Source organism: Pogona vitticeps, chromosome 5 (assembly GCF_051106095.1).
Source record: "Pogona vitticeps strain Pit_001003342236 chromosome 5, PviZW2.1, whole genome shotgun sequence".
Classification (NCBI taxonomy): domain Eukaryota; kingdom Metazoa; phylum Chordata; class Lepidosauria; order Squamata; family Agamidae; genus Pogona; species Pogona vitticeps.
This window is the reverse complement of record NC_135787.1, coordinates 65,231,325-65,259,258: the sequence shown is the minus strand read 5'-3', so window position 1 is coordinate 65,259,258 and position 27,934 is coordinate 65,231,325. Positions and strand designations below refer to the sequence as shown.

General features: G+C 41.0%; 1 protein-coding gene across 9 annotated transcripts in view; it reads right to left on the bottom strand.

Moving 5' to 3' along the window:
* Positions 1–1,961: 1,961 nt before the first annotated feature.
* The window catches only part of MTUS1 (microtubule associated scaffold protein 1), a 124,123-nt gene continuing 98,150 nt past the window's right edge, over positions 1,962–27,934 (bottom strand). For all 9 annotated transcript variants that reach the window (XM_020791442.3, XM_020791445.3, XM_020791443.3 and 6 more), the window contains 7 exons: positions 19,213–19,427; positions 15,016–15,121; positions 13,747–13,820; positions 13,134–13,229; positions 8,902–9,018; positions 5,596–5,693; positions 1,962–4,527 (listed from right to left, as the gene is read on the bottom strand). In XM_020791442.3, coding sequence (XP_020647101.3) covers positions 4,311–4,527; positions 5,596–5,693; positions 8,902–9,018; positions 13,134–13,229; positions 13,747–13,820; positions 15,016–15,121; positions 19,213–19,427 — 923 coding nt within the window. In that variant the 3' untranslated portion in view covers positions 1,962–4,310. The remainder of the gene's footprint in view (positions 4,528–5,595; positions 5,694–8,901; positions 9,019–13,133; positions 13,230–13,746; positions 13,821–15,015; positions 15,122–19,212; positions 19,428–27,934) is intronic.

Below are 27,934 nucleotides of genomic sequence, written 5' to 3'. Positions count from 1 at the left end.
CTCCCACAAGATCATTCCAGTCGAGGTGCCTCCTATACAAGAGGTAGGGCCTTCTTCATGGTGACTTCAACCTTTATGGAACCTGCCTCCAGAGAAACTCCAGCTAGCCCCCTCCCAGTTGACATTTAGGAAACAATTAAAGACATTGCTTTTCAGGGAGGCTGTCCACACTGACTCCACCTTCCCTCTCTTTTTCTTTCCTTTCCTCTTCTTCCCTCCCCTCTTCCCTGGCTGCTCTGGGTTTATATAATTAGTCAGTGCCATCTATTGTTTTTTAGGGTTATTGTTGCTGGTTTTAATGTTTCTATTTTTATTTTCTATTATATGTGTTGTAACTCGCCCAGACTAGTGCCATGACACTAATTAATGGGAGTGGGATACAAATTAAATAAAAAAATATCGTCAAATGCAGCAAAATACTTAAAAGCAGGCAAGAAGTCTTGCATTTCTGCTGAAAATATGACAGTGTTGGCACAAGACAGTCCTTGCAGTCTGTGCCAGGCTAGCATAGCATAGCCTGGCAGCTGGGCAGCAACACCAAGCAGCACTTAGACACAATACGCAGTAACCAGGTCAGAAACTAGTGAGTGATGGAAGTACCTCGTATGGAGTAGTAAAACCTGACAGGCCTGGGTACCCAGTGCTCAATGCCTCTTGGATGGATTGTGCTGTGGAGACGCCCTTTCCAATGCTGGCACCTCTTGCACAGGTCCAGACCTCATTGGCCATTGGCTTGAGCCACATGATCCAGACCATGCTCCCACTTGGATCCGAGGTAGGAAGTCTTGTCTATGTATCGGCTGCAAAATAGGCACCTAGTAGCTCTCAAACTCTCCTAAAGCACTGTTTATGAGGAAGGCGAACCCAGGACTACACCAAATAGTGTGGATGAGGACTACCACAACTCTCATGCTACTATTAGAGATGGGGTCCACCATAGGAGGTGGAAACTATTAATATGGCAATGGATGTGCTGGCAAAGGACCACCTGTAGAAGATGGGCTCCAGCCAGTTAACCATGCAAGGAGGCATTGTTCAGTGAGAAGGGAGCAGCAGTTCCCTTGAGGATGCACAACATTCCCAACCGGTATGGATTCAGAGCAGGAGTCCATACATGCAATACGAACGGACCAGGGTACACTGGCCAGTCCTCAGCTGGCCCTCCCATGGCATCGTTGCATGGATGTTGGGCACCAGCAACCTTATGGTGCATTATGAATGCATGACCAACACCAGCACTACAGTGTACAGTCTGAGGCATCCTAGAGGGCCAAGGGTCTGCCACTGCCATTGAGATATATTAATCAATGGTCTGCCACTGCAGCCCATCCTGCACAGGTATTAGCATAATCCCAGTGTACATAGAGACAAGCACTGGTCAGCAAGCCCTGCTGCTGTACCAGGGGACTGTTTGACAACCAACTGCAAGTCATGATGATCTATCACACAATTTCCTCTTGCCACAGTCTGCCCCCTGGCCCCTACATCCTCACCACTGCTAGGGGATGATACTTGGGCCACATCCATACAGTGGATTACTTGGTGGTATGAGAGTGGTATTTGGCACTGATGGCATCATTGGGTGGTAGTGGTGAATGGGAGGCTCTTGGAATGCGTAGCACTGCTTGGGGTGCTGTGGCTGCACCCATATGGTTATCTTCCAGTTTTATACATATGATCTCCAATTGAAACACTACCAAAATAACAAGGGAATGACTGCAGAAGCAGCAACACATCACTTCTGTAACATAAAACTGGTCAAACAATTCAGTGCTGGGAGAGAGGGATGCAAACTGAAATCTAGCACAACACCCAACAATTGGTAGAAATTAATACTCGAAGCTGGAGCTCCTCTTTCTTTCATAAATATTCCTCTGTGGCATTAGATAATAACCAGAATAATAAACATTGTTATTTTGGGTAAGAAAATTCTTTGTGTTTTTCCAAGATACCAAAAGATACAGATTTTACAAGATTTAATAACACTATTTAAAAGCACATTCACTATTATCAATAATTGTAAGTGCATCCTCAAATTTGTCACATGCCACTTCTGTCTATATAAAAAGCTCAAAAGTTAGATGTAACATTTCTTATAGGTGTATAAAGCTAATAAAATACAGTATTTTGGATTCATAGCACTAGCACTTAAATATTGTACTTTTATTCTTAATCAGGTATCAGCCTCAAAGCAGTAAAAAAATTATTTCCATTTTCAACACACAAGTACATATGATCAAAAATGACGTAAAAGAAGTAAATTGCTCCAAGACATATTTTTAAAGCCAGTTTTCAGCCTATGGCAGATGTTCATAGATATATTAATCAGATTTCTGGACAACAGCTTATTCAGAAGTGCTGATATCTCTAGTTAACAGTGGTGCATACAGTGCCATAAAGGGATGGTGACAAGTAAAATATGAAGGGACACACACTTTATACAATGTAAACTTAAAATCTTATATTTCATATTATGGAGTATACAGTAATATGCTTCCATAATAACAGAATAACTAAAACTTTCATCATTTAGAGGCAAGATTTTTGCATCCTAGACATAACATTTGGTTTGACGTTTAATTTCCAAGGTTTATTGAAAAAATTTTCCCAAGCCCCTCCTCCTTCTCCAGTTTTAAGGAAGGAGCCAGGACATTATTAACTCGTCTTGCACTTATCCAATAAATCTGTACAAATAAGATGTCCCACCATAGTCAAGGTTTTGCCCTACTGAGTTTTAAAAAACAGCATATTTGTAAGAAATTCAAACTTGCAATCACTTTCACTCTTAGCAGCTGTTTCTCTTAAACTGTAATATATCATTGGAAAGCCTGTTTAGGTTACCATATAACAGAGTTAGTTCTGCCACTCCCATCTCACCTTTTGCCTTAATCTGTTTCAAAATTTATTTAGGCTCTCCACTTATAAAACAACTGCAGTAGAATGAGCTGCTCCTGTCAAGCTATTGTTTTGTCCTAAGCAGTTCCCAACTTTGTTTATGGTATCCACTAAATCTATGTATAGAAGAACTATTCTCTCCTTACATTTGTTATTGTTTCGTCCTACCTTGTGTGTTTAAAATACCCACTTAGACAATTACTACAGCAGAATTAATTTAGGTCACTTACTAATACAATGACTATTCCAGGATTAATCCCCTGCTTTGCTATAGTTTCACCTTAACATGCTACTGTTTTGCCTTACTCTCTTCTTATTTTGCCCTTAACTGTTTATTTAGACTACCCACTTGGACAATAACTACTGCATAGTTCCCCCCCCCCAACCCGGTCTTCACAACTAATGTTTTGCTCTAAACCCTTAAATGTTTGTTAGGCAGTTCCTTTAAATTACAATAGCAGAAGTAGTTTCCTTGTCCTGTTAATATTTCGTCCTTGTTTCAACATTTGTTTAGATATCCCATGTAACAATATATTACAGTTGAACCCATTAATTCTGCTGCTCACACAGAAAGGGGTTGCATGTCTGAATCTTCCATAACCATGTTTTTTCTTTTTTCTTTTGAAAGCCAAGGGAAAACCATACTTATAGGGAGAAATCTAATTCCGAGACAGTTATTTTATAAGTTGGTATCCTAAACAAAATTTGAACAATATATTATGGTGTTAGACATAATCAGCCTCATTATAAAGTACAGTATGAAATAGGTAGATGAAGGCAAAATCAAACAAAAATAGCATCTCCTTTCTTTTACTAAACTGAAATACAGAGATAAGGAAGAATGCATAGCACACGTGGCAGCTTGTCCTTTGTCCCAATGAAGGGCAAAACCTTTATTAAAACATGCATAATGACAATATTTTATTCATGAAGTACATGTCACTATGTACTTCAACGTTCATCCTTTAGAATATACATGGCCAAGGCAGCGGCATCAGACACACATTCTGTGTGCTACATCCAATCCACTCACACCCACACCCAGCGTCTCTAGAAGGTGTCTATAATAAGGAACATATTAAAGGTTGTGATCTTTTATTTATAAGCCCCTGAGCAGTTTTCCCCCTAGAGTTAGGTAAAAAAAAAAGGCAAAAATGAACAAGACTATCCTTGCTCTTTTAAGTGCTTTGTGCAACAATGTTCAGAGAAGTTACTATCAAAGTCTTTTTTTAAAAAAAACTCTATTAAAAAAACCAAACATCAGAATCGTACTCCTGAAGTTTCAGTATATTACAGTTACTTCTCACAACAGTAGTTTCCAGTTATATTTCAGTCACAGAGAGCTAATATAGCTCTTTGCTTCCTCACAATAATGAATGACATTTCTTCATGGGGAATTTGTCTTCTGAGTGGTGTTATCTAGGTGACACTGTTGGGCTAGAGAAAGAGCTGGAATTCCTTCGTGATGGAAAAGACATGGGTGGAGTTCCAGGGGACAGTTTTTTTGGGCTGCACAGATCCCCATTGTGTAGCTTCCAGAGAAGTTCTTCATTTTCCATCGACAGGCGTTTATTTACCTTTGATTCTTTCTCCAGAGATTCCTGTAAAGCTTGCTGTTCTGTGGAAAGCTGCCTGATAAAAAGAGAAAGCAAGCCCATTTACTCTTTACATTTGGATTAAGTTACGGATGAGACCTCCAGACATCTCCGCACCCCCCTTTCAGTGTATCTTCTTCAACCTCTAGCCACCAACAGGCTAGTTTAGGAACACTCAGTCGGGTTCTCCTTTAGGAAACTAAATTTTGTAAGGGACCCAGGTACATCTGCACACTGAAGAGGGTGAAGTAACAGCTGCTCAGCTCCATAATATTCCGAGAATAGCTTGCACAAGCACAAAGGAACCCATCTGCGTGAATCACAGAGACCACAAAGAGGAAGTTGTTTACCAGCAACTGGGTTTTCAAGTGGTTATCTGTGCACACACATGTATTGATTTGCTTTTGTGCCTCCACTAAACCGTTCAGAAGCTTTTAGAGCTGAAGTGAAAGCACTTATGCTGGGAATCCCAGATCTGCTATGGTGTGCATGTGCAGAAGGCTCCTAGTCCATTTGCACCAGAGTCTCCCTGACCCTGATAGACCAATGCTGACTCATCAACCCCATGAAGTGTGCATGGAGCGGTAGGTCTCATGCTAAATTTGAGCTAGCAGAAGCCAATTGCCTATAAAGGGATATATCCTGATGCCCAGAGTGCAAACATGAGCAACAGTTACTGCCATGTGTTTGGTAAACATCCTTGGCATATTAGAATCCAAAACTAGGGTCTAAGAAAGTCTAGAAGTGTTTACAACATTAGCACGTTTCAATGATGGCCCCTCTCCAAAGCAGAAAGCTGCACTTGGGAGTGCCTATCCATTTGTGGTACTTCAACCACCTGTTCAAAGTAATTCTTAAAGAAAGCTCTAGGTACAAGAAGGAAGCTAAAGAAGGAAGAGAGACAAAGTCCTATTCAGTTTGATTCAAGCCAAAAAGATCAAGAACAAACAAACTCGATTATCAGACAAAATCAGGAAAATGTGCCAGAGTCAGAGAAGAGCGATCAATATGAAAAAAAAATTGCTCAGCAGGAAGAGTAGCAGTCTCTCCTTTCTATAGAAACACTGTACCCGATGTGCTAATTGGAATAATTTTTCTGAGTTACCTAGACAGCTCCATGTGTTTGTCCATTCGAGCTTTTAATTCTTCATTTTCTTGCTGAATTTTCCTCATTTTTTCCATTAAGGTGTTGTTGTTCTCCACCTTGGGCAAAAAATTTGCAAATGTTATGTTTTAATTACAAGAAAGGAGTGCAGGGAAGCTACACACATTTAGAGGTTAATTTGTCACCCCAAAAAAGGTATTTTGTTGTTTGTAGACTAAGAAAATCTGTATTACAAAGATGTGAGATCCCATCTCCTCCACTGAGTAGAGTGTCTGCGGAAGGAGGGGTTGGGGAATCTGGGGTGTCCATGCAAAACCTGTGTGCCTGATCCACAGCAAAACTCCTAACTGTGATTCATGCCCATATCTAGCTATGAATATATTGTTTTTCAGCAAACCAATCACACTTGTTGAAACATAGCCCTGACAAGTATTTAGATGCAAAATGGTTAACTGATAGAAAAAAGGAGTTCGCTTCTGGGATTATCCCTTGCTTGGTGTCACTTTGTGAATGATAGGGAGCACAAGATGGTATTCTGTAGACTATCTCGACTGCTGCAATTAGGGTTGTCAGCATTCAGGCTGCCCTTTGCTATGTAAAGAGTCACATTTTTTCCTGCTGGCAACAAGGCATGGTACAGTGCAGCACCATCGGACCATTTTCTGGCTTTTTGAATTGTGGCTGACCTTTGTTCTCTGTGACCGCATGGTCCAAGGGGGCAGGGTTCTGGCTTTAAATATAGGCTGGCAGAAGTGCGCACTTAACGGCGTACGAAATTCTCTGATTTGATTTTTTACTCTAGTCTGGTAAATAGAAAGCCAAATAGCATTGCATACACCTGGGAGGCAGGAACATTTTAGGGGTAGGATCAGACTTCCTCCCTTTTTTAATTCTCTGACCAATCAGTCGAGATGGAGAGTGCAGGATCTGTTGCATTTGTAACACCTGTGATATGTTTGTTTTCTTGCCAATGAGGTGCCTGGGTAGAAATGCTCTAAGTGTTAGTTGGTGGTCCTCTTGGAAGATAAGGTCCGGCAGCTGGAGCCCTGTGTTCTAATCTCTGCACTCTTAGGGAGCAGGCCGGGTAGGTGGGGCTCGTCAGCCTTGGAAGGCAACCCATCTACTGTAGGAAAAGGAAAACTCCAATTTCAAACCTCCACTGCCTTGTGACTATATCTACTGATGGAAAAGGCTTCAGGAGATAACCTTGAGGCAAAATCCAGAGCCGGAGCCCCGGAGGCTGTTTGTGTCGTTCTGGCAATTCCTGTGATGTCACTGGAACCAGTTGTATTGGCTCTTGCCTTTCCATTCGACTATTTCGGCGACGTGGAGAGAAGGGATTTGCTGCTTGGGTAACAGCCTATCCTCCATATTATTTTACCCAGGCTTCATGCTCTGGAGAGGACACACCAGCTTCGCATACAGTGTTGAAACAACACAGGAAGCAGCAGCTACCGGTTATGAGTCTTTGCTCGATTGGCATAGAGCATGACGCCAGGGGCTACTTCCGACAGTGGGGGAGGTCACTGCACCTTACTAGGTAGCTACTGCCTGCCTTATGCTGGGCAGTCCCCAGCCAGTAAGGTGCTACCTTACCATGGTCTGTTAATCTCATGGGGGTGCGTGGGGTTTAGGGTGAAAGCCAACAAGCAGATCGATAATCCTGCACCATGCAACAATCGTAAGAAAACTTCTGCCCCAAAATTGGGCACCTGGAATAGTCAGACAATGACCCCTGGCTTTTCTGACGACCTGCGGGAAATAGATGACGCTTGCTGGAGTTTTGCTGTTATTATGGTTTTGAGTCAGCAATACGTTCTTTAATAGGAAGCTTCAACACAGAGTTTCCTAGATACATCCAAGATCGAAGCATTGGCATCAGCTTGATTTGATCCTCACTAGACATTCTAGCCTTCCTAGTATTACAATCACACGCAGTTACCAGAGTGCTGATTGTGATACTGATCACTCCCTGGTGTGTAGTAGAGTAAAACTGCGAACAAAGAGATTATATCATACGAAAAAGGAAGGAAGACCACATATTGACATCAGCAAGACTCGCAATCAAAGAAAAGTGGAGGAATTTGCCCAAGCGCTTGAGGAAACCTTTAACAGGCCTGGCTGATGCAAATGCACCTGAACAATGGGAACGTTTCAAGAACGCTGTTTATAACACCGCCTTGTCCACATTTGGCAAGAAGACCAAAAAGACGGCAAACTGGTTCGAAGCCAATTCGGAAGAGTTGATGCCAGCCATGGAGGATAAGAGGAGAGCTCTAGCAGCATACAAAGCCTGTCCTAGTGAGTACAATTTGCAGGCTCTTCAACTTGCTTGTAGCAAAGTCCAACAGGCTGCAAGGAGATGTTCCAATGATTACTGGCTTCAGAAATGGAGGTTGTTCATGACTTTGTGTACCTTGGCTCAACGATCTCTGACACTCTCTCCCTATATGTTGAACTGGATAAAGGCATTGGCAAAGCAGCTACCACATTCTCTAGACTGACAAAGAGAGTATGGCTTAATAAGAAGCTAATGGCATATACCAAGATCCAGGTCTATTGAGCCTGTGTCCTGAGCATACTCCTGTACTGCAGTGAGTCCTGGACCCTTTGTGCACGGCAGGAGAGGAAGCTGAACACATTCCATATGCATTGTCTCCTGGCAGGACAAAGTTCCAAACAGAGTAGTCCTAGAATGAGCTGGAATTTTTAGCATGTATACATTACTGAAACAGCGACATCTATGTTGGCTTGGGCATGTTGTGAGAATGTCTGATAGTCATATTCCAAAAGGTCTCCTGTATGGAGAATTAGTGCAGGGAAATCGCCCCAGAGGGAAACCACAGCTTCAATACAAGGATATCAGCAAGTGGGATCTGAAGGCCTTAGGAATGGACCTCAACAGATGGGAAACCTTGACATCTGAGCGTTCAGCCTGGAGTCAGGTGGTGCATCATGGCCTCTCCCATTTTGAAGAGACACTTTTCCAGCAGGCTGAGGCAAAGAGGCAGTCCTGAAACCAGCAAAATCAGGGAGCTGCACAGGAGACAGATTGTATTTGCCTTCAGTGTGGAAGGGATTGTCACTCTCGTATTGGCCTTCTCAGCCACACTAGATGCTGTTCTAAGTCCTCCATACAGAGCACGTTACCATAGTCACTCCAGACTGAAGGATGCCTAATCTAATCTTGAATCGTGTGTACACAAGCACCATATTCCACATTTATAAACTGGATTTGTTCTGAATTGCTTCATTATCAGTACAAATCAAGATTTTTAAACATAATCACTCTAACAAAAAACTCACCAGATTTTCCATTTTCACTAGTTTGCTATCTTGTTGTCGGAGCTGTTCATTCTTTATCTCCAACACTGCTTTCAGACTTTCCAGTTCTTGTTCCAAATACATAAGCTGAGGGTTTTTCTGAAAAATGACACAGAAAAGCTCGTGGAAGGTTGCTGCATTGCCATGTGTACGAAACATATTTCAAATCAAGTTTAGGTAATACTGACTGGCAACAATTGTTTTGGTCATGCTTAGGCTAGGAGATGAACAAACATCACGGACACATACAGGCCAAAATCATGTTGTGCAATTACACAAAAGGCTTAATATTTAGCAGAAAATTGCCCTATGTTAAGAAATCCTTGTAGGCATGATTTATTGCATACTGAGTTGTGTGACTGCAACAGACAATGTGTATGGAAATTTTTTCAAACTATAGCAATTTGCCACTAAAATTTACACCTTTGAACAGGATTTTGGCCAAACTCATTATCTAAAACTTCATGCTCAGAATACCCTTCTATTGGGGGAATAATTTAATTTAATTTAATTAATTTTATTTTAAAATTTATTTAATTTATATCCCACCCATCTAGACCAGTGGTTCTTAACCTTGGGTTACTCAAGTGTTTTTGGACTGCAACTCCCAGAAGCCTTCAGCACCAGCTGTGCTGGCTGGGGTTTCTGGGAGTTGCAGTTCAAAAACACCTGAGTAAACCAAGGTTAAGGACCACTGATCTAGACCAAAGTCTACTTTGGGAGGCTAACAACACTCAAGAATAATAAAATAAAACAAAACAACAATATTAATACAATTGAAAATAGCAAATAAATTAGGTATTGATAGGAAGGAAGGCCTGCCTAAAGAGCCAGGTCTTGAGTTGGAATGGAAAACTTCTTTAACCGTCTTGCTCTAAGATAAAGACCTCTTACACAGTGTGAGTTTTGGGGGTGATTTTTTGGCTCCACTGAGAATTGTGGGATATAAAAATGGCCCATGTCCAAAAGAATGTTAGGCTGCTGTGAACTAAGTGCTCCACTAAAAACTAACAGCCTGGAAGCAAAAGGTGGAATAAAAGTGAAACAAAATCAGATGTTTAAAAAATGGCATACTTTTAATGAAAACTGGCGGGGTGTGTGTGTGAAATTCACAAGAAGTTTACATTGTGTTCTTTTACTGCAGAGTATTTCCAGATCACTAATTAACTCCAATGTTATCTCCATGGAAGAAATGTAATTTTCCCTGAATGGGGACTAACAACCAGTTTAGTGCTGCATGGTTTCCTGGAAAAAAATGTGGGGCATTTTCATTCCCATTACATCTCAGTGCCATGTCTGCCCTAATATTGTGCTCAATCAAAAAAGTAACTCAATGGAAAATATCCAAACATCTATTACAACATTTTTGTTTCTGATAGAGGAAAGCTGTACATGGGAAATTGATGAACTTCCAGAACACTGTTTACCATTGCATACGTGATGATATAATAGAATGCCTAAACTGTAAGTTAGTTTTGTGTGGATCCTGCAATAAAACAAGTTTTGGAGAGTAAAATGTTCGACTATTGCAAAAGAATCTATTGTGCCAATACTATAACTGCTCTCCTTACATTACTTTACTCATGGAAATAATGAAATGCATTCAAGATGATTCTCTTGCTGCCTTTTAAAGGTGTCTGTTAGGACAATGTAATGGAAGGGATGGATACCATTGGCCAGTATCCTTTTCCATAGCTCTGCTGGTTAGCATGAAGAATATCACTGGCAGAAACATTACTGCTAATGAGAGTCCATGCTTTAGTTTTGGGTTATACATGTTTCCATCTCATTATGTATAACATGAAATCAATGCAGGGGCTCTTTAATTACTGTCAATCTACCACTGTTGATAACAAAATACCTGCTACATTGATGGAGTCATAGAACAGAATACTGGCCAAATATATTTCAAATTGTCTTCTTCTTTGAAACAACAGCAAGTCATTTTGTGATGAGAACATTAAAAAGTCTACAGAATCTATCCAGAATTATTTTATATTGAACAGTGAAGGAAAACCCATTTACTCTTCGGCAGGAGTGCACCTCCATACATGAATCCCTTTTGTCTCACACACAGACATTCCATTCTGCTGTCCTCTACTGAAGTGTAAATTGGAATGTTATGTGGTACAGGAGGGTTTAAACTCAAGCTCTGCTTTATAACCAAGTTTTTGTAATGCTAACGGGCCTGTTCAAAGAAGCATCCAGTTACAGCAATTAGATCCTTAATGGAAAGAATTTGCAGCAATGCAATGTATCACCAGGCTAAGGAGTGAAGCAAGAGTTAAAAACAAAAATACAAATACTAACATGTTTACAAGTGGGAAAGATTCAAAAAATTTAAAATTGTGAAAATAAAACTTTTTTTAAAAAATAAAAGAAATAAGGTAGTTTAATGTTTCTAAAGAGCCCCGGAGAAGACCCTACTGGAACGAAAGCAAAAGCAACTTCACAGAAATGTTTAAATTTAAACTGTTCTGATTTAGCCCATGGAATTGTGCCGGTTCTCTCTGGTATTTATCATCCAGGAGCAAATCATTCAAGGTATCACAGATAAGGCCAACTTAGATAAATGTAAAGAAACCAAATTTGCATTCTCTGCAGAGTAGTGGTATTACACTTGTGCACCCAAGGCATGTGAATGAATATGGCATTACACATAGTAAGGACAGTGGCGTAAAACTGGTGTTTTTCTACAGGGTTGAAAAGTGTGGGTTATTCAATTTTCAGTCTGCTGCACATGAGCAATTTGCAATAGCACATGGCTGAAATGTGACCAAACTCTGGGAGGCAATGGAAGACAGTAGGGCCTGGTGTGTTTTGGTCCATGGGGTCACAAAGAGTTGGACACAACTTAACAACTAAACAACGACATGGCTAAAAACCCAAAAATGATTACTATTGCCATCAATCCATAAACTTGGTGTCATTATGCAGAAGTATGCTATTCTTCAGAGTCAATGGCTAAAATCCTCTTGCACAACTTTCTGCTGTGCAAACAGGATAATGTCATGATCCCATGACTGTAATATTTAATTTAAATTAATTAAAAGCTTCCAATCTCCCCTTCTTTTAGGCTTCAGGGCTCCCTAGGTATCCCTTTTGCATTGGGGAAGCCTTTGGGGGTCTCAGGATAGGACAGAGCCTTTCATACAAAAAAGAACTGATCAGAACAATTGGCAGTGATCTGGCAGCATGTTTTGGCTATTTAAAGGTTTTCAAAGGCTTCCTCAAGGAGTCCTGGAACCTGAAAGAAGGTGGTGGAGGTTAAGGCAAGAAGCTTCCAATTAATTTAAATATTCCCACTGGAATATTCCCATTGGAGGATGATGTCATCCTACTTGCACAGCGTTAAGTTATACAAATGGGGTTCCAGCCACTGTGTGGAACACTGTATACTTTGATCAAGTTTCCTGAAAATGATCAGTGTATAGTGGGGTCTCTACTTAAGAACTTAATCCGTATTGGAAGGTGGCCCTCAAGTTGAAAAGTTCTTATATTGAATCTGCATTTCCCATAGGAATGCATTGAAAACCATTTAATCCGTATCTGCTATTTTCCGTCCATAGAAACTACAGCGGAACCTCTACTTAAGAACTTAATCCGTTTTGGAATGGTGTTCTTAAGTTGAAACGTTCTTAAATTGAAGCAAAATTTCCCATACGAATGGACTGAAAACCAATTAATCCGTTCTGGCCTTTTTTTTGTTATGTAGAGGTGTGTTTGTACATTGAAGCATCAGTTCCCATAGGAACTAATGCAAAGCTGGTTAATATGTACTCTACCACTAGGGGGAATTTTTTTTTTAACCTAAGATGACCTAAGGTTAAAAAAAGAGCAGGAAAGGTTTTTTTTTCCTGTTCTTATCTTGGATTTCTGTTCTCAAGTAGAAGCAAAATTTAGCAAATGGAGCTGTTCTTAAGTTGGATTGTTCTTAAGTAGGGACGTTCTTAAGTAGAGACCCCACTGTATATGAATCTATAAATGCTCTAAATTTGTTCCTTTTTTTAAAATGCAGAAATCATCAGCATGTCACAGTTGTAAGTTTTGCTTTCACTTCTACTTTAACAATTTAGAATACACAGAAAATCTTGAAGAAAAATATTTATGTTAGATCAGACACAGGCTTTCAGAAACCGTACTCAGTTGAAGATCTAGATTATCCAATCATTGCCTAGGTGTACACTTAAGTATAAATTTAGCTCAGTACTTACGAGATTTGCTTTTTCTTTGGCTGCCCATTTTTGTTCTTCCAAATTAAGCTTTTCATTCAAACAACCAATTTCATTTTGTAGTTCATTAATTTTTTTCTGAATGATTGAAAAAAAAAAGCCAAAAATTAGATGTGAATTTTTAACGAGACAGTTCAGGAAATACTTACAACCTATACTAAGTGGGTACAAACCAAAATGATTAGTAAGCAGGAACAAGGAATGTGTGGTACTCTAGATGTTCCTAGATTTCATTTCCTATCATTCCTCACCACTGACTTGCTGGCTAGACATAAATGGTTACATACTTCCCACTCATGTTTCGAAGAGGTAATGCTTTAGAACAGTGCAACCCCCCCCCCGAAAACTGGTCTGAACAAAAGCATATATTACACAAAGCAGTATGAGTTACCATCTTTATACTTTGATGACCAAGAATCAACCATAAGCATGTATGGTATTTCACACCATACTGAGGAAGCAGACTATTGCTCCTTTATGTGTTACAAACAAATGATACAAAGAGACATTTTGAAACAACAGTGCCATCTAATTTAGTAAATTATTTTACATTTGCATGTGTTCTGTTCTGTTACGTAAAAGTTAAGTTCCAGACCTCTAGTTCTTCTTGTTTCTCGTGGAAAGAGTCTTCAAGTGTCTTTCGTTGCAATTCATACGTGCTCTTGAGTTCTGAAAAATGATTTAAGAGTCTTAACATCCAATTAAAACAAATAAACAAACAAACATGTCTGGATGCATGTGGTAACTACAATTCAGTTCCAAATATCCCCTGCTTGAACAAAAATCTTGAGAAGGCAGTGGTGAGATGGCTCCAGGTGTTCCTGGAGAATCCTGAACCCTTTCAACCTGGCTTCAAACCTGAGTTTGGCTCTAAAATGGCTTTGATCACCCTGATTTATGATGGGGGTGGGAAGAACATTACTGTTGATTCTCCTGGAATCTTTCTGGAGACTGCTTCTGAAAAGTATGTTTGTAGAACCTCTGATCAACCCAGTAACTATTTTGCTATAGTGCCACCTCAATCATTTATTTTTATATATTCTGGATGGAGCTGTGATTCCTCTGAAAGAATGTGATAGGTTGGGAGTAATCCTTGACCATTTTTGTCACTGAAGCCTTGGTGGATTCAGTAGCATGGAGTAGCACTGGGGTGCTTCCAAGACATGATATAGAGTTTTGCCAGCTGTGGCTGTTCTTCAAAAGAGACAGCTCACTCTCAATTACATCCACACTCACAACCTGACATCTAAATTACTGCAATGCTGCTTATTATAACATGATTTATCTGGGGCTGTCCCTGAATATTAATGGAAATTACCTCTGGTAAAAAGCACAGTAGCCAGGATACTGACAAGGACATGTGGCCACTGATCAAATAGTAATACTGTAGTTCTGAAGGAATGGCAATGGCTGCCTATCATGTTTTGAGTGCAATCCAGGTGCTTCTGTTAACCAATGCAGCACTGAAGAACTTAACACAGAGGGGAAATACATACAGTTTGTTTATTGCTACTTTTTAAATTTGTTAATCATCCTGACTCAGGATGGTTAACAGCTAAAAATTAAAAACATCCTGAGACATGAAATGAAAAACAAAATACAACAAAGACAATTGCACCAATGTGTTTGTGTCACAATCTCTGCAAGAAGTATTATAATTACTAGGTTACAGTATATGACATTACGTGGCAATAAAGATCATTATATTTATGGTAAGGAAAATATAATTTAATTAGCAGTTATTGTGTACCAGGATGATAAATCATGTTAGACAGATTGAACAGTATGACAGAATTGTTTGCCTTTTAAAAGTCTCAAACTATCAGATATACTTAGAACAATGAGGGCAAGCAGCACAATTTACCTGAAAAGGATGATTCATACTCCTCCTTCAGCTCATGTATCTTTTCTGTATGACTTGTTTCAAGTTCTAGCTTAAAATTTTCATGTGTAATATTCAAGTTGTCCACCTAAGAAATAAAAACATGACACTTTTGTAATGTTTGTTCTGGTCATCTCTGCCTTCGTGCCAATGTGTTTGCGTCTACGTAGAGCCATTCCTTTTGGAATCCAGATGTAGAGGCAAGAGTTTGGGCAGTAGCCCCACTCATCCACAATGCCACTCCTGCACTGGTACTCAACCCATCAGTTCTATAATTTCAGACAACACAGTGGCTAAGAATCAGTTAACCACTGATTCTGAAGAGAGGAGGAAAGATGAGTTGTGTGAATGCATGGATGACCACTTGAAGAACAAATGTTAGAAAAGCAATGTTTTCCTCATTGTGGTCTCTTAAGCAGATGCATTAAGGGATAAAGTCTAGTGAATATACCTCTAAGAAGAAAAAGTCAAGGCAGGAGAACAGGCACCTGTACTCACTGTAGGACTGCAAGGAGTACTGCCTTCCTGAAGGAGGTACCATTCTCAGATCTGATTTCCAATCAGGAACAATGAAGAAACATGGATGGTTGAGACCGGGTCACTGCTCAGCTAAAGCTGAGAAAGGCAATCCCTTTTAAGAATGCTGTGGATGTAGCTATAACTTTGGTGGAATGATTCTTGGATTGTTTTAGCAAGGGTGGCTAGCTCAGGTGCCAAAGTGTCTGGTTTAAATATTCATTTAAGCAAATCTCTGACAGGAGATAGTCAGCTCTTTCTTTTCTTAGAAAAAGATAGTCTTTTTTCCTAGCTCACTAATTATGAGATATGCAGAGTGTATTTGAGATATTACATTATAGTAGCACATCAACCTGTTTCCTACTATTGGAAAAGCTGGGTGAGCAGACAAGAAATTGTTTATGGTAAAAAGGAAAAGAAAACAATTGGTAAGAGCACAAATATGTGGAGACACGCACACACAATCAACAACACATAGTAACATCACAACTCCATGACACTTTGGGCATAAGGCATGAAAGAACAACAATTAACATTGTTGGGTCCATAGACTTTAACTGGTATGGCTGGATGACCAATTTAGAAAATGTATTGTTTTCTCTGTGTGTCTAATAATGTGCTTAAATGCTAAGAAAGCTATTTTCTTTAATATATTTTTATTTTTTAACGTCTTTAGTATGTATAATATGCTTTAAGGCTGAAGATTACTTAAAGTCATAACAACTGTTATTTTGAAATGATGTGTTTTGGATTTTATGAAGCTCTTTTATTTTTGGATTCAAACCTGATTTTTATTCTATCTACAGCTTAAGTTTTGTACCTGAATACCTGCAACTTCACATGGACATAACAACTTCAGATGGCACCTGTAACTTTTCATAAGTTGCAATGATGTATTTTAAAGTATTTGTGCCTATAATTTTCGTACAACTCTGAAGTAATTTTGTGCATAAAGAATATAGAAGCAATGTAGATAAATAAAGTTTGTAGAATTAGACAAGTTGATGTTGTCTGGAATCACTACAACAATGAAAAGACATACTTTGATATTTAGATGAATGCTGATATGATTGTCTGCGATTGGTTTCATTCTGGAAATAGTTGGACAAATGCCAACTATGACAAACACAGTGTTCTGATGTTTTTCTTGGGAGGACTATGAAATTTTTAGGACTCCCTGAGCAGGAGGAGGTTTCAGGCATTAGTTGAGCTAAACTGACAGAGCAGCTGAATTTTCATAGGCCTCATATGCAGTTGTGCAAACTACAGAATCAATACCGTCAATGCCATTAGAACCAGAAGCTTCATAATACTAAGAAAGGGGCCTGTAAAATGCTGAATGATATTTAGGGACATAGCCTATAACTTCAGTAACCACAGCAATGACTCTTATTGATATCAGTCTGGCTCCTCTGAAATGTATGTCTTGAGTTGGAGTCAGATGAGACTATTCCATGATGACATATAAACTTATGTAGGTTAGGAGAGGTATCAGGATACCAGTATAATGTCAATGTTGGGATTCTGTCTGTGAAACCGTGTCACTCATCAATATATAGAAAGAGAATTATGCCTTCTTTCCTCAGGTGTGCACTGATGACTGTCATAGTCTTGGTAAACACCCGTGGTGCCATGGACAGGACAAAGGGGGAATCTGATATTGATAGCATGCTTGCCCCAGTGTGAACCAGAAAAAGTGACAGTGTGAAGGATGAATGGCAATTTAAAATTGGCATGCTTTGCATCTATAGTTAGATGAGAACTAGTTGTGTTCCCTGAATGAGGGGAGAAGATGGACTACAGTAGCCATCTGAAAGTGCTTTGTTCACTTTTTTGGTACAATCAAGTATTGGAAATAACAACCAATGTAATCATAAGGCATGGGTGGGCAATTAATTTCTATAGGGGGGCCACATGAAAAATCTGCACTGTGTTTGGGGGCCAAACCAAATTTACTTAAAAATAAAATGAAACAGTGATGTTATGATTGTTTTTATTTTAAACTTGTTAATCTTCACAAATATTAAAGAAGTTTTTTTGTGGTATGTTAAAGATAAGCAACTGATCAACTTTAGACAAAAAGCTATAAATGTTTTTGATGTTCAAGACTGTCCATGGGCCGGACAGGAGCGGCTCACGGGCCGTATGTTACCCTTGGGCCGCACTTTGCCCAGGTCTGTCATAAGGAATAGTCTCAGTGGCTCCTTTACGAAGCAGTTTGTCTATCTCTTGAAACAAGTTAGTGGAGCTGAGCAAAAGATATTGGTGGCAGCAGGAGAAGTATTCCTGGGGCCATAGGGCATTGATGGGAAAAGAAAATGCTTGATAAAAATAAGAACAATTATTGTCAATTTAAGGAAACAAGTAACATAACAAATATGCAATAGAAATAAGCCCTAAGGAAAAGAATAAAGAAACATTTTTAAATTTTATTAAATGTTTGTTTGTTTTTTAAAAAAAACAGTCTGTTTCTCTCCTTGAGAAGTTCTATGAGGGTATGGCAGCCAAAACTGAGGAATTTAATACCAATGTATGTGTGCGTACAGTGGAGCTAAATCTTGTTCTATATATCTAAACAGTCTTGAGGGGCTGGCTCTCTGCATGGCCACTAGCGTGGATGCACAGAGACCATGTCAAAGAACATGTTTCAAAATATTTTTAAAAATGCTTTCAACTGAGTGTGTGCACTTTTTTCTGTGCAACTAAAAAAAAAAATCATTCTAACCCATGGACAAGTAAACCAACATTAGATTACTGCGATTTTGAAACAGCCAGGAACTCTATATCACAAGAGATCAGCTGCCAAAGTCTCCATAACTTGAATGATGCAGCAGAACAGTTCCCTGGGATGCATGTATTTCTCAAGGGAAGGGTTTGCTCACTATTCTAAGACAGAAGCTAAACTGTCATCTCCACTAAGATCCTCACAGGCCTTCTGACACACCTGTTTTACTATCTACTGCACATACGGGCAAGGAAAGCATGAAGTTACATTGGAAGACAGAGAAATCCCATGTGCATACAGGGACCGCCATACAGTAACAGGCATCTGCCAGGGCACATCAGTCAAATGAACCAATTATACAAATCTGCAGTGCATGTACCAACATTAAAAAAAACAGTTCAGGTAATTCAGGTGTTACTATTTATTATTCATACCATCCAAGATGTTTAATTGGTTATTATTTATTTATTTAAAATGTCTGCACCCTATCTTTGTTCTCAAAAGGACCAGAGGCAGCTTACTATATTAAAACAAACAATGCAAAAACTGGAAGGGAAAAAAACGAGCAGCTTCTGCTTTTGGTAATAAGTTATTAAGAAAAAGCCTGCCTGAAGATAAAGGTCTTTGCCTTCCTGCAGAAAGACAGCAAAGAAAGAGTCAGTCTGCCCTCTCAAGGGAGGGAGTGCCACAGCTTGGGAACAGTGACAGAGAAGGCCCTTTCTTATATCCTCACTAAAAACCACTTGAGAAGGTGGTGGGACAGAAAAAAATCCCCCCTCCCCAATGATTTAAAAACCTGGGCAGGCTCATAAAGGGAGATGTGATCTTTGAGGTAGCTTTGGAAATGTCCATCACCTGCTAGTTGCTTCAGTGATATTTAAACAAAAAGAGAGATAGACTCAAGATTCAGCAGAAATTCAGGCATACTGTATATATACCTGCTCTTGGAGTTGTGATTTGTATTTTTCAGCTTCTTCAATGCAGATGTTCTGAAGCTTTTCATATTCTGATGTGTAGAACTGTTTTAGTTTGTCTTCTAACTCAGATAAATCACTTTGGTGCTGCTGGTTCAGCTTCTGCACATATCTTTCATAGGTTGCTTGTAGTTCATTTCTCTCTTTCTCCAATTTCTCACAGGTTACAGAAGTTGTTACTAGAAGAGACAAATAACAGTACAACCTTGTTGTAGAGTTGATCAGCACATTTTCCAATAACTGTCATGCTTCTTTTAGACAAGAAATGCTAGAAGTATCTCCAACACCATTACAAAGTACAGTATCCTCAGTGGTAACCTTCAAGATGATTGTGCATGCACTGGTTATCTCCCAGATCGACTACTGTAATGCTCTCTATGTGGGGTTTCCCTTGAGGCTGATCCAAAGACTACAGCAGGTACAGAATGCGGCAGCTGACTGGTGGCTGGTGTGAGCAAATTTGACCACATCTCCCCTATTCTGGTTCACCTGCAGTGGTTACCCACTGGGTCCCAGTTCAGGTTCAAGGTTTTGATGCTTGCTTTGTGGTTTTGGATCATGTTAGCTGTCAGAGTGCCATTTTCCAAGGTCATCTACCTGCATCACCAGATCCTACCAGGCCATGCTCCACCAGGTTGCCACTTCAAAGGAGACCATGGAATCATCCACAATTAGCTAGGCCTTCCTTGCTGTGGCAACAACACTATGGAATCAGCTTCCAGTGGACCTTCACCTGGCTCTCTTCCTCCTAATATTTAGAAGGGTACTGATAACAAAATAAAATAAAATATCCTTGTGCTATTTAGCCCACTAGCCACTCATTCAAACCTTTATGGAATCGCCTGACAGAGGGGAAGGACTGTATAGCACAATCCTCATTTGGCTACTACTAACCACAAAAACAACTTTCTACCTTGTTCTACCTTCTAACATCTTCAAAAACATAAACCACAGGGAAGAAAATGTAACTTTCAAGTATACTGACCATATAATTCAGTCAAGTGAATTATATGTTTACAAACTAATTATGAGTATTTTAGTAGGAAAACAGCAGCTGAAGTTTAATAAATGTTTTTTAAAATTTCTAAATCTCTGAAGAGGAAGCAGCAAAATAGGTAAGTGCTACCTTAACACTTTTCTAATAGTTTTAAAAAATATGTGGAAGAAATCTACATGCACGCACAGAGTAACAACTATTCTCCTTCCAGAGACAACATAAACAACACTGAGTGAACACATTGCTTATGTGGATAAAATGCTAATATACTGTATGGACTTTGAAACTGAAAAATGTATTGTTTCAAAAGGGGAATCAAAGACATCTACAACTTCCCTTAATTTATTGTTCATACAGTAGAATATTTATAGACACTTCAACAATTCCCTACTAATGTAGGAAAAAAGCTTTTTTAAAGTCTCTGGAACAAGCTCCCCCTGAGATTCGTCTGGCCCCCTCGCTGGGCATTTTCAAAAACCAACCCAAGACCTGGTTATATAGATAAGCCTTCCCTCCTACTTTGTTCTGTGTAAATGCTGTAAATTGTTGTCTGATATTAATCGTTTTTATTCTGCATTTTGTGAGCCGCCCAGAGTAGACTATGTCTAAATGGGCGGCATATAAACAAACGACAAACAAAGATGTGTGGTGATTCTGCCTATTCTAGCCATATTTATATGCATATATTGCAAATATTAACAGCACTGAATATGCATAGCTGTTGATGCATGATAGATAAACATGCATAGGCTGAATGCTAAAGTGACTGGCAGATTAGCAATGTAATGTTGGTGAAGGCTGAAAACTGATTGGTCAATGGGTTTGGAATGTGATCAAAGGTGGCAGTTGGGCAGAGTAAGTCAGTGGCACTTAAGAATCTGCCTTGGGATGAAGAGGGAAAAATATTTAAAAGATTGTTTAGTTTGGAGTATGTGGGAATTAGTTAATCTTGAGTTTTGATATAGTAAAGTAGTTTATGGAGAAAGTATGTGTTCAAACTATAGAATAATATATCTATATATTATAACTATTTTATCCTTTATCTTAAACAACAAATTAATTTTCTTTTTCTTCTATTTAACTGAACTTCCTAAATGAACCCCTTCGTTTTTTCTTGAACAAATTAAATTAAATGTATTAAATGTAAAGTATAAACATTGAAGTGCTTGATATTACCGAACTAAAGTTGACTGGACTGGAAATTTTCAGTCAGTCAACTACAAAGTGTTCTACATTGGAAATGAAAACCTCAGAAGAAATGGAGTAGCTCTAATACTGAGCAAGATGTAGCACAGGCAGTTATGGGCTAGAATATCAATCAGATTCTCTCAAAAAGTGATCAGCATAACCAGGCGCTGCTGGATGAAACGGATTTTCTGGATCCATTTCAATCGGGTTTCAGGCCGGGTTTTGGTACAGAGACTGCCTTGGTCGCCCTGTACGATGACCTTTGCCGAGAGAGAGACAGGGGGAGTGTGACCCTGTTGATACTCCTGGACCTCTCAGCGGCTTTCGACACCATCGACCATGGTGTCCTTCTGGATAGGCTGGCTGGGTTGGGAGTTGGGGGCACTGTTTTACAGTGGTTCCGGTCCTTCCTGGCTGACCGTGTCCAGAGGGTGGTGCTGGGGGACAGTTGCTCTGTCCCATGGCAGTTATGTCATGGGGTTCCTCAGGGCTCAATACTGTCCCCCATGCTGTTCAACATCTACATGAAACCGCTGGGAGAGGTCATCAGGAGGTTTGGGCTGAGGAGTCAGCAATATGCTGACGATACTCAGCTCTACCTCTCGTTTTCCACCAATCCAGGTGAGGCAGTTTCTGTGCTGAACTCGTGTCTGGACCTGATAATGGACTGGATGAGGGTTAATAAATTGAAACTCAATCCAGACAAGACGGAAGTGCTGTTAGTGGGTGCTTCGCCGGACAGGCTGGAGGGCCATTTCCCCGCCCTGAATGGGGTTACACTCCCCCTAAGGGACAGGGTCCGCAGCTTGGGGGTGCTCCTGGACCCCAGTCTAACACTGGAAGCCCAGGTGGACTCGGTGGCCAGGGGCGCCTTCCTTCAGCTGCGGAAATTATACCAGCTACGGCCCTACCTGGACGAGCGGAGTCTCATGACAGTCACACATGCACTGGTAACATCCTGCATAGATTACTGCAATGCGCTTTACGTGGGGCTGCCTTTGAAGACGGTCCGGCGATTGCAACTGGTCCAGAATCGAGCTGCGCGGCTGGTGAGTGGTGCAGCTGCCACGGAACATATCAAGCCGATTCTGTATAAGTTACATTGGCTACCAGTTGCTGCCCGGGCCCAATTCAAAGTGCTTGTTTTGACATATAAAGCCCTAAACGGCTTGGGCCCTGGATACCTGAAGGACCGCCTCCTTCCATATGAACCTACCCGGCAGTTAAGATCTAGCCAGGGGGCCCTTTTGAAAGAGCCGTCCCTTAAGGAGGTAAGAGGGACGGCTTGTAGACAAAGGGCCTTTTCGGCAGCTGCCCCCAGACTATGGAATGCCCTCCCGACTGAGATTCGTCTGGCGCCGACGCTGATGACATTTCGGCGCCAGGTCAAAACCTTCCTGTTCCAGAAGGCTTTTAATTGAAATTATATTAGCTGTGGGTCTGATGGCAATTTTAATTGTATCTTAATTGTATTTTAATTATTTTATCTTTTGCTATATTGAATTTTAATTATTGTAAGCCGCCCAGAGACCTCTGGGTAGTTTGGGCGGCATATAAATTGAATAAATAAATAAATAAATAAATAAATCATTCAGGTCTATGCTCCAACTACTAATGCTGAAGAAGATGAAATCAAAAGCTTTTATGCAACTGTCCAAGACGAAACACACCAAAGCAAGACATGCTTAAATCACAGGTGACCAGAACAGAAAAGCAGGAAACAAAGCAGAATCAAATGCTGTTGGAAAATTTGGCCTAGGGGATAAAAATAAAGGAGAACAAATCACAGAGTTCTGCAAATCCAACAAACTGTTCATTGCCAATGCATCCTTCAGACAACTGAACAGAGGGCTCTACATGTGGATGTCACCTGATGATCATTATAGAAACGAAATAGACTATGTACCGTATTTTTCGCTCCATAAGACGCACCGGACGTTAAGACGCACTTAATTTTTAAATACCAAAAATTAAAATAAAATAAAAATATATAAACAGAGCAAGTCCCACACTGGGACTGCCAAAAAAATCACCAAAAAACAAAGCAACATAGAAACATGCCCCCCAGCCCAAATCTACCCTCAAAAACCCACCCAGAACATTTTTTAAAAAGTAAAAAGCAGCAACTAAATTTTAAATACCAAAAAATAAAGTAAAAATAAATAAACAGAGCAAGTCCCATGCTGGGACTGCAAAAAAATCACAAAAAAACAAAGCAACATAGAAACATGCCCCCCAGCCCAAATCTACCCTCAAAAACCCACCCAGAACATTTTTTAAAAAGTAAAAAACAGCAACTAATTTTTAAATACCAAAAAATAAAGTAAAAATAAATAAACAGAGCAAGTCCCATGCTGGGACTGCAAAAATATTAACAAAACACAAAGCAACATAGAAACATACCCCCAGCCCAAATCTACCCTCCAAAACCCACACAGAACATTTTAAAAAAATTTTAAAAAGTAAAAAGCAGCACCTTATGGTCGAAAGCCTCCTGGAGGTCCTCAGAAGCCAGCGATGGTGGTGGTGGTGGACCCCCCAAGGGGCCTGCTGAGGCCTCCGGAGGCCTGTGGAGCCAGCGATGGTCGCTGGGGGAGGCCCCCGCGGGGCCTGCTGAGGCCTCCGGAGGCCTGTGGAGCCAGCGATGGTCGCTGAGGGAGGCCCCCGCAGGGCCTGCTGAGGCCTCCGGAGGTCTGGGGAGCCAGCGATGGTCGCTGGGGGAGGCCCCCGCGGGGCCTGCTGAGGCCTCCGGAGGCCTGTGGAGCCAGCGATGGTCGCTGGGGGAGGCCCCCGCGGGGCCTGCTGAGGCCTCCGGAGGCCTGTGGAGCCAGCGATGGTCGCTGGGGGAGGCCCCCGCGGGGCCTGCTGAGGCCTCCGGAGGCCTGTGGAGCCAGCGATGGTCGCTGGGGGAGGCCCCCGCGGGGCCTGCTGAGGCCTCCGGAGGCCTGTGGAGCCAGCGATGGTCGCTGGGGGAGGCCCCCGCGGGGCCTGCTGAGGCCTCCGGAGGCCTGTGGAGCCAGCGATGGTCGCTGGGGGAGGCCCCCGCGGGGCCTGCTGAGGCCTCCGGAGGCCTGGGGAGCCAGCGATGGTCGCTGGGGGAGGACCCGCGGGGCCTGCTGAGGCCTCCGGAGGCCTGTGGAGCCAGCGATGGTCGCTGGGGGAGGCCCCCGCGGGGCCTGCTGAGGCCTCCGGAGGCCTGTGGAGCCAGCGATGGTCGCTGGGGGAGGCCCCCGCGGGGCCTGCTGAGGCCTCCGGAGGCCTGTGGAGCCAGCGATGGTCGCTGGGGGAGGCCCCCGCGGGGCCTGCTGAGGCCTCCGGAGGCCTGAGGAGCCAGCGATGGTCGCTGGGGGAGGCCCCCGTGGGGCCTGCTGAGGCCTCCGGAGGCCTGTGGAGCCAGCGATGGTCGCTGGGGGAGGCCCCCGCGGGGCCTGCTGAGGCCTCCGGAGGCCTGGGCAGCCAGCGATGGTGGCATGGAGGGGACAGTATTCGCTCCATAAGACGCACGCACGTTTCCCACCAGTTTTTTTGGGAGAGAAAGTGCGTCTTATGGTGCAAAAAATACGGTAATTGGAAGGAGATAGATGAGTTGTATTCTTTCTGTCAAAAAAGACCATGAGTAGATTGTGGTACTGACCATGAACTGTTATTATCCACTATTAGAGTAAAGTTGAAAAAGAACACTAAAAGAATCATAGTGCCAAAATATAATCTAAACAACATTCCTAATTAATTTAAACTCCACATAAGGAACAGTCTGCATTACTAAACTCAATTTACCACGAATCAGAAAAACTACCCTGTTTCCCTGAAAATAAGACAGGGTCTTATATTAAATTTTGCTCCAGAAAACACATTAGGGCTTATTTTCAGGGGATGCTTTATTTTTTCATGTACAATCTACGTTTATTCAAATACAATCACATCTTCTTCTGGTTGTTGCACAATGGTGGAGGGCAGGCTTTCACTTAACTAGGGCTTATTTTTGGGGTAGGGCATATTACAAGCATCTTGAAAATCATATTAGGGCTTATTTTCAGGTTAGGTCTTCTTTTCAGGGAAACAGGGATGAATGGCAGACTCCTTTGAAGAGGAATCTATGATAAAGAACCTGTAGTTCTAGAAAGCAAAGTGAAAGCTGCATCGAAAGCACTAAGAAGAAGTAACCAGAATACCAAAAGAACTGTTTCAAGCCACAGAGACTGATCTGTCAAAATCCTAACAAGTATATGGCCACAAACATGGGGGAGGGGACAACAGCCCACAAACTGGAAATGATCAATATACATTCCAATCCCTAAGAAAGGAGATACCCTTCTCTCAGAAAACTGTTACAGTTGCAAATGTTTTGGTACTCACATGCTCATTTCTTTGGTTTGTGTTGGAACAGCATAAAAAACAGAAAAATCAAATCTGATACAATCCCACACAGAAACCCAAAAATGCACTAGTCAAGATTATTGGCACCCTGTCTAAATTGTAAGAAATAATTGCTTTTCAAGCATGTGATGCTCCTTTAATTTGTATTTAGACACACCTGTCACAAATAAGAGGTGTGGGCAATATAGTAAACACACTTGCAACCAGTTAAGATGGAGAAAAGTTGACTCAACCTTTGTGTTGTGTGTGATGCTGAGCATGGAGAAAAGAATGAAGTGTAAAGAGTTGTCTGTGGATTTCAGAAAAAAACTGTGGGAAAACATCAACAATCTCAAGGCTACATCTACAGAGATCTTAATGTTCCTGTGTCCACTGTGCGCAATATCATCAAGAGGTTTACAGCCCACGGCACTGTAGCTAACCTCCCTGGACATGGATGGAAGAGCAAAATTACTGAAAAATTACAATGAAGGGTTGTCTGAATGGTGGATATACAACCCAGATTAACTTCCAAACAAAATCAAGCTGATCTGCAGACACAGGGTACAACAGTGTCAGCTCACACTATCTGTCACCATCTGAATGAAAAGGAATGCTATGGAAGGAGGACACCACTGCTGACACAAAGGCATAAAAAAGCAAGACTGGAGTATGTCTAAACCTATGTGACAAAACAACAATCCTTCTGGGAGAATGTAGACAGATGAGACAAAAGTAGAGCTTTTTGGTCAAGGACATCATGGCACTGTTTACAGAAAAAGAAATGAGGCATTCCAAGAAAAGAACACAGTCTCTACAGTCAAACATGGTGGAGGTTCAAAGATGTTTTGAGGTTGCTTTGCTGCTTCTGGCACTGGATGCCTTGATTGTGTTAAAGATATCATGAAATCGGATGATTACCAAAGAATTTTGGGGTGCAAAGTAGTGGCCAGTGTCAGAAAGCTGCGTCTCCACCAGAGGTCATGGGTCTTCCAGCAAGACAATGAACCAAAACACATTTCAAAAAGTACTCAGAAATGGTTACAAACAAAGCACAGTTGGGAGAAGGCATCCTTCAAATCTGAAGGCCCTGGAGCAGTTTGCAAAAGAAGAGTGGTCTAAAATTCCAGTAGAGAGGTGTAAGTAACTCATTCATGGTTACTGGAAGTGACTGATTTCAGTTTTTTTTTTTTCCAAAGGGGGTGTTACAAAATATTAAATTAAGGGTGCCAATAATTTTGGCCATTGCATTTATGGGTTTCTGTGTGGGATTGTATCAGATTTGTGTAGACCTTTGGTCTAGATGGGCTATAGAAATCTAATAAACAAACAAACACATAAAATGTGACTTTTCTTCTTTTTTTGTGTGTTGTTCCAACACAAACCAAGGAAATAAACATGTGAGTACCAAAACATTTGCAACTATAACAATTTTCTGAGAGAAGGGTTGCATTTTCTGACAGAATTGCAAAGGTGCCAATATTTTTGGCCATGACTGTATATGACCATTGCTTTAATTTCCCATGCAAGCAAGTGATGCTCACTGTGTTGCAGCAAAGGTTTTTACCTCATATGAAGTGAGAAATGCCTGATGTTCAAGCTGCATTCTAAAAAGGAAGAGGTACTCGAGATCAGATTGCAAATATCTGTCAGATATTGGAATGCACCAAATGATTTCGGAAGAAGATCAGTTTATGCTTTATAGACTTTAGCAAAGCTTCTGGTTATGTAGATGTGTTGTTCTGAAAGAAATGGGTGTCTTAGCACTTTACTGTCCTGATGCGTAACTTGTTCTGTGGACAAGAAGCTACCATTTGGGCAGAATATGGAGAGACAGAATGGTTTTCTATAGGCAAACATGTCAGACAAAGGTGCATTTTGTATACAGTACCTTGATTCAATCATCAATCCAGATGGAGATTGCAGCCCTGGGAAGGGCTGCAATGAAGGAATTAGAAAATATAACAAAATGTGATGTGTCACTGGTACTCTGTTGCCAAATCTGTTGCCTGTAAAAATTTTCCCCACAAGTTTAATTTTATCTTAGATTCCCAATTTTGGTAAATCCTTGGTAAATAGAACACTGTTGGCCAAGATGGCCTTCATCTAAGCAAAATAAATATATAAATTTAGGGACAAATTTAC